The 7,678-nt window shown below is 39.5% G+C and overlaps 1 protein-coding gene across 2 annotated transcripts in view; it reads right to left on the bottom strand.

The window, feature by feature from the left end:
• Nucleotides 1-7,678, bottom strand: part of gabbr1a (gamma-aminobutyric acid (GABA) B receptor, 1a) — an 87,321-nt gene that overhangs the window by 20,845 nt on the left and 58,798 nt on the right. For both annotated transcript variants that reach the window (XM_037980305.1, XM_037980304.1), the window contains exons 16-17: nucleotides 6,658-6,808; nucleotides 1,949-2,081 (exon numbers count right to left, since the gene is read on the bottom strand). In XM_037980305.1, the coding sequence (XP_037836233.1) occupies nucleotides 1,949-2,081; nucleotides 6,658-6,808 (284 nt within the window). The remainder of the gene's footprint in view (nucleotides 1-1,948; nucleotides 2,082-6,657; nucleotides 6,809-7,678) is intronic.

Below are 7,678 nucleotides of genomic sequence, written 5' to 3'. Positions count from 1 at the left end.
GGTCAGAGGAAGGACTTGTTGGTCAGAGGAAGGACTTGTTGGTCAGAGGACAGACTTGTTGGTCAGAGGACAGACTTGTTGGTCAGAGGAAGGACTTGTTGGTCAGAGGACAGACTTGTTGGTCAGAGGAAGGACTTGTTGGTTGCGGTTCTGAATCTGGTGGTTTAACTCAGTTGTTGTCGTGCTGCATGTTGAAAGTAAAAAGTTGTTTTCCTGCTTTAGACTGCAGAGCTTTTTCTCACAATAAAGGCGAGAAGTTTATTAGTTTTCGTTTTAATGTGCTTTGAGTCTGAAGGCAGAGCAGCCGACCGCAGCGCTTCATTTTCTGCATGAAGCTGTAATGTTACCGTTCTGTCACAGGAAGACGGCGCCTAATAAGAGAAAAACAGAAATTACAAAACTTGTGTCTTGTTAAGCAGTTAGAAATATGTGAACATGCTAATTAGCCGCGCTCCCCCTCCCTCCCCCCACGCTGTCACTTCAAGGCTAACGAGGCAGAGATAATGTCGGTCAGCACCGAGGAAAGAAGCGGCTAAAACAAACACGGAGCTTATTATGTAAATGAGGAGGTTGTAGAACATGTTGCAGCGTGTTGGACTGAAGAACCATCCTTTAGTGCATCTCTTCTCGTTGCACATCTGTCCGCTCCGGTTGACGTCACTTCGTGTGTTTTCTTTCCGCCCCGTGACGCCCGGGCGCAGATGCTCCTGAGCGGATGACCGGAGCCGACCGGAGCTGCAGAGCGCCACAAAAACCTCCAATAAGAGAAGCGGAGCGGAAACAGACGCAGAACCGAGAGGCTGCCGAGGTGGAACAACGTGTCAGGGAGTGAAAGTCGACAGGATGTTATCGGCTTCATCTGTCTCCTCACAAACACCAACATCCATAAAAATGTGTTGAAAAGATTAAAAGTCCACTTCCTGTCAAGAACAAGACGTTCTCCTGGACGACCCGGTTAGAACCAATTAGAACATTTATCTTGTTTCCTTCCTTAAATTATTTTAAATATATGAGTGTTTTCTGTCTTTATTCAGTCGTCCATTTTTTCATTTTGTTGTGATGTCATCAGGTTTGAGCACATCAGGCGAGTCGTCTGATTTGTGAATAAAAAGAGTAATTTTAATATTTTATTAAAATCTGTTTCTGAAAACGTCCAAGACTTCAATTAACTGTTTGATTAAAAACAAAATAAAAATAAATTCTGATAAAATCAAAGTTAGAATTAATTTAAATGTTTATTTACAATTAAAATATCTGTCATTTGTCTGCACTTATTTATTTATTCATTCCTTTATTTGTTCATTTATTCATTATACATTATTTATTTGTTTGTTGATGCATTTATTTAATTATTTATTTATTTATATTTCTGTATTTGTTCTCTCATTATTCTCTCATTTATTTATTCTTTCTGTCTTCATTCATTCATCAACCCAGTTGTTTTTATTTATTTGTTTGTTTGTTTGTTTATTCTCAGTCACACCCATTCTTTCATTTATTGATTTGTTTTTGTATTTATTCATTCAATTAGTCACTCTGATTTATTCAAATATTTATGTCTTCATTTATTTCTCATTTGTTTTTTGAATTAATTATTCATTCACTGTTCCGTTTTATCTTAAATAATTTATTTTTTCATTTATTCCTTTATGTTTCCTCATTAATGCATTTATTTTTTAAGGTAATATTTAATTATTTGTTCTTTTATGTATTCATTTATCAGCCCTTTCACACATTTATTTATTTACTTGTTTTTTCTTTTTACTCCTTTGATCTGAGGTCATTTTTACTGTTTTTCATCCACAGAAAAAGCTAAACTTCTGCTTCGTGCCGTCTCTCCTGTAACCTCAGTCTGAAGTCAGATATCTGCAGCCCTGAGCGGCTCTTCCTCCCTCCTCTGCCTCCTCTTCCTCCCTCCCACCCGCTCCCTCAGCGTGAGTCCTGTTACCTGGCAGACGACGGGAAACTGAGGCTTCTGGACGTGGTGCCCATCAATCCCCAGCGGGAAGACGGCGGCGAGCGCCATCATGCAGCCCACCGCTGTCATGTTGTTCAGGTACGGCTGAGAGTTCTGGATGTAGCTGCAACACAAAAACAGAAACTCGTAAACAAGCAGAGACGCCGTCAGTTTCAGCTAATTGCTTTTAGATGGGCTGCTTGGATTTTGTCTTAATGGAAAAACAAAAAAAACTCCAGATATGGAAGCACTCCGGGGTCTCTCCTTCAGGAACGGGTCCAATTAGTGTCGACAGGAGGCGACATCTTGTCGTCTGAGCAACAGGATGATCTCAGGTGAAACAAACACTTTTTAACATAAAGCAAAAAGATAACGTGTTAAATGTGTGCTGGAAACAAAACAAACACTCCATTCCAGTGTTCTCATTTCTTCTGAATTAACACGATTAGCTCAAACCTCTACAGAACCGACGTGTTGATTTCTCTGAATAATCAACAGTTTTATTAGGGGCTGATTCATTAAGTCCACTAAATATTTACATCAGCACGGCTCATTTCACAACTATAAGTCATGGGTCAAAGCCGTTAAAGAGGAACGTTAGCTCCACGCTGAAAACAGAAAGATCCCAGAGTCCCTCACACAAAAACAGACAAATAAATAAATCTTCTGTTTTCCCAGAAACACGATCAGGTTCAGTTCCACAGCAGAAAGAGAATCTGGAACATCGTTTCAAACGATCAAAGACCTGCTGGTTAAACTGTTTGGTTGTCAGTGAATTTAAAGTTTACGAAGCTGAACGGTTCATGAAAGCATCATTTTGTTGTTTCCTGACTCAGACCCGATCTCGGTTTCAGTCTCGAGTTGCCTGATGAGGTTTTAGGGGAGTTTAAAAGCTGAACGTCAGGCAGAACGCAGCCATTTGTCAGCGAGGAGTCCCCCAGGGCTGGACTTTAGGCCCCGTCTTATTCTCTGCTTTTATTCTGAACGCTGGGATGAATTTGTCTACAGCTGAAGTGACGACATCATTCTTTCTTCAGCTTCAAACTGTCTTTTTTTTTTGTTTTTAGCCAGTGAAATGAGTTTTATATACCTATAGTATCCACCATCAACACCGGTCTGGTTTTAGATCCAATCACAGCAAAGAGAAAACACTGACTAAGGTTTAAATGACCTCAGTTGTAACACGGACCTTCAGTTGAGACTCCTTCACCTGACATCTGTGGAGCTTTAACTCAAATCATCTAAACAATAAACACTTAAAGACGGAGCTCCACAGGGATCGACTTTAGGCTCTAAACCTTTTAATCTATACGTGCTGCCATCAAGAGACAAACATCAACTTTTAAGGTCTAAATAAATAAATAAATGTTGTTGTTTGCCCTCGTTAGGAGGATGAATGCCTTCCTCTGATATCTGTTTAAAATGAGTGTGTTTATTACTGAGACTCTTTTTGAGCTATATTAGCATGTTAGCCATTAGCATGTGGTGTTGTAGTGATAATCCTAATCTCTAATGTCTAGTTGATACTGTAGTTTTTTTAGACTTTCAGTTTGTTTTTCCTAATTGCATATTTTTATAAAATTCTTTGTTTTATGTTGTAGCTTTGTAAGAGTCATCCTGGGACAAATGTAAATTATCTTTAACTATAAACTCTTGATGTTTGTATTAAAGAGCTGTTTTCATTTTATTTATGTGTTTTAAATCCCTGATAATTACACCTAATTATTATTCACTGTTTGGTTTTATTATTAGTTTTTGGAAAGTACTTTTAAAGCTCTTATAAAGTTTTTATATTTTCTCCATCTCAGTCTTGTTTTTTCTGTTGGAATCAAATTTAAAAAACAAATTAAACTTTGTATGATGTTCAGAGGAGCTTCTAAAACAATGAAATAATTATTAATAATATCAGATTTATAGCATCCTGTGTTTATTTAACCATAAACCATCTGAGTTTATAAATGGTTCCTGATTTAAGACATTAATTTCTGTCTGCTCGGGACGTTTTAATCTTTCTTCTTGTTGACCTTCCTCTCTGCCGCCGCAGGATACGCTGCCTATTTACTGCCGAGCCAAACGCAAACACACATTAACATATAAACACATTTGCTGATGAACAAAGACCTTAATCCCACCTTTTAATGCCTCCAAAATAACCTTTTAATTTGGTGAATTTCTGCTGCAGTAATCCTCCGATCAGAACTCCGAGTTTTTGGGGCTTCAGTTTGCGCCGTTTTCTCCTGCAGCTTCAAATTATGATTAAAGCAGGAAAAATAAAAGTGTTTTCGTTTGTATCCTCAGAGTCTGTTGTTGGAAGATATCAGTTATCTTAATTATCAGGATGAAAACATCCCCTCCACGTTGACGTTTTCTGACGTGCTGCTGGAAGGAAATACTCTGCCAGGGAATAATGTTGGAAGAACAACATTAACCAGTTTTATGGGAAAACTTTATATAAATGGATTAAAGAAAGTGTGTTTCGTCTGATGCTTCAAAGTTCACAAACAACACCCCCGGAGGCCCGAAGTGTCACATCCTCACATCAATATTTATCTCCATGAAATCTCAGCTGATCCTTTCTGACAGTTTTCACATTCTCTGTTAAAAAGATGTTTTACTGTTGCTGTTTGGGTTTTCTGTTCAGAGGTAAACTAGTTGTCTCACAGCTGAACCTTAGAGTTCTAACTAAGACACCTTATTAAACCTCGGCACGATGTAAAGAGTCAGCAGGAACGTGGATTTTCTCTGCAGGGTCTCAGTGAATCCAGGTTAGCAGCACAGTGAGATACAGGAAGTCTGAAGCAAAGTTTCATGTTTTCTCATCGTGGCGGCAGCAAAGCAACGTCCTGGGTGGAGCGTGGAGACAGCGTCCACGATGAGACCCGAGCACCAGCGTGGCTCATCGAGTCCTCGGAGCAGGTGGTCCTGGTCTGAGGCCTAAACTACGACCTCCTGCTGCTGAGGTCCCTGAGATGGACGCCTACACTCACGGAGGCCACGGGTTTGGTGTTTGTGTCGTCATGGAAACACGCTACAGGTCACGCAGGTCACTGAAAGCAGCGTGTTCTTCATCCAGTGGCAAACAGAAGCAGGAAAAGTGGAACCTGAGTTCTGAAGAAGCTGCGACGTTGTGTCAGATGTGAATAAAAACAGAAATCTCAGCGGAAAACAGATCAAATGCTGAAACCATTTTAAATTAGTTTTAAATATTATGGCAGCAACATCTCAAACTGGGCCTGTGATCAGTCTTCATCTCCTAACGCTCTTTATTAATTATAAAATAATATAAAAATTCTTTTTTTTTAGTTTTGTTCTGTTTGGCACACTAATCTGCTTTTTTATTCATAAAAAAACTTATAATATAACTGAGATCTGGAATAAAATCAATGTTGGCTTTTAATTTTCATCCATGATTTGAATATTTTAAGTAATCTGATTTCTTTCTTTTAGTATTTTATTATTTTATCTTTTTCTTGGGTTTTATTGTCCTGTTTCTGTGTGCAGCACTTCTCCTCTGCTTGTTTGAAATGTGTTTTATAAATAAAGTTATTTAGTTTGGATTAAGGTCCACAGTTTACTTCAAAGCTCTCAGCAGACGGTCACAAACCAAAGATCCTCTGAAGATGGAGATAAATAATTATTTTTTTATTTTTAAGTCTTTCCTGATCTGAACCTGGACGCAGCAACATGAAGTCATGATTAGTTGATATTTCCGGGATGAAAGTGTTGCTCAGTCAGCTGATTCAGATTTAACCTCTCGGTGAAAACGTCCAGCGTGAGCACGAAGCAGAGGAAGCATCTGTTTTTCTCCACATTAGCTGAACTTCAGGTGTGAAATCACAGGAAAGTCAAACGCTTCAGAAACTTCACCAACCCTCCCGGGACACCCGAAGGTCGGACGTTTCCGTTTTTCTGCTCTTTAAGCAAATAAATTGTGTATTTTTATCCTTCGACGAGCCAAGAGTTGCTTGTAAAAGCGGCGCGCTGAATAAATTTGGTTTGATCTGACTCATTCTGTATTGGCAGTTGGGAGCCATCCTGGGTGAAATTGAAATGTAATCAAAGCTGGAAGAGGGCCTGACGCACTCGCCGGCGCCAGCCAGAGATCCCGAAGGAGCCGAACTCGCCAGCTCTCCGTGAGGCTCTGATAAGCTCCCGGACCGCAGGGACCGAAAATCCCTTTGACCCCAGTCAAACAGAAAAACACCACCTTAAAACGCCACCAGAGATTCCCTCGTTTGGCTTCACAGATGTAGATTAAGCCTGAAAATCCCAGTTCAAAAGACTTATTATTAAAAAAAGCTCATCTATTTGCATTTGGATCTGGGCGAAGCTTAAACTGTGACAATAAAACCAAACTAAACTTTCCAGTTCTGTAAAAACACAACCCAGCAGCAGCATTTATCACTACTTTAAAAGGAGGGAGAGTTATTTTTATTCTGTCTCTCATCTGTTAAAAAAAGCTCGATTTACACCCCGAGTGTGAAAGATGTGAACAATCGACAGCAGCTGGAGGTTTTCACAACGCGTCACTTTGATTCACTAACTTTACAGAAAGGTTTTAGGCTTTAGATTCAGGTTGGAGGTCATTTCCAAATCCTTGCATTTTTAGAAAAAAGACTGAAGCACAGACAATCGTTTGGACACCGTGTGAAGCTTCGTGCAAACACACATAAATAAAAGTGAGAATAAACTGAACTCACCGCACGTTGCCGTTGTAGATGTTGAAGGTCAGACAGACGATGCCGAGCAGGATGCCGAGCCCGGCGAACACCGAGACGGACGCAAACAGCTTCTGGGACAAATACCGGTACTCATCTGTGACGATGGTTCGATCCGCCGGAGGCTTGTCATCTGAACGGAGGGAGAAAACCAGAAACGGTTTCTACTTTCTTTATTCCCCTGCATTTATATTAAAAAGGAAACTCTTTTTCCCAGGAAGACACAAACAGGTTCACATGCAGGAACTTTGAACACATGAAAGCAGAGAAATATTCCAGTTTCTGCTGAAACGATCAGAAGCAGCAATAAGTTTGCTTCAGGACAGTTTGTGTTAAACTTCTAGTTTGTTTGTTTTTGCAGCTCATTTTAAATTCATGCAGCGTTAAAAAGAAAAAACAACAACAAAACGCTGTAAGTGCACCTTGGGACATTTAAATAAATTTGAGCAGCAAAGCTGAAGCTGCTGATATAAACAGAATAAAATGCCACAAATAAATAAAGCAATTTCCCAAAACAAGATCATGAGAATAAACTAAAATGTTTTATGTGTGTGTGTGTGTGTGTGTGTGTGTGTGTGCAGAGAGGAGCATCTTCAGATTCAGGTAAAATCAGGTAATAAGTTCATTTTATTTCTGGCTGCAGAAGGAAAGTATTTATTTCATTAAAGGTTGTCAGCATAATGGAGTTTGGGATGTTTTGGTCAAACCTGGAAAAAAACATGATGAACGATTTCATTCAGCGACACAAGATGGATTTGTTTGTTTGTTTGTTTGTTTGTTTTGTCCTCAACCTTTCCAACAGTGACATAAAACAACACGACTGTTAGAAGAAAGAAGATCAAATCAGAACATTTTTACTGATCAGCTAAAAACCCCAGCTGATTGGTTGTTAGCACACAGCTAAAGACCCGAGCTGATTGGTTGTTAGCACACAGCTAAAGACCCCAGCTGATTGGTTGTTAGCACACAGCTAAAGACCCGAGCTGATTGGTTGTTAGCACAC

This window comes from Kryptolebias marmoratus, linkage group LG16 (assembly GCF_001649575.2).
Source record: "Kryptolebias marmoratus isolate JLee-2015 linkage group LG16, ASM164957v2, whole genome shotgun sequence".
Classification (NCBI taxonomy): Eukaryota; Metazoa; Chordata; class Actinopteri; order Cyprinodontiformes; family Rivulidae; genus Kryptolebias; species Kryptolebias marmoratus.
The sequence above is the reverse complement of the archived record's forward strand: the minus strand, read 5'-3'. Positions and strand labels throughout refer to the sequence as shown.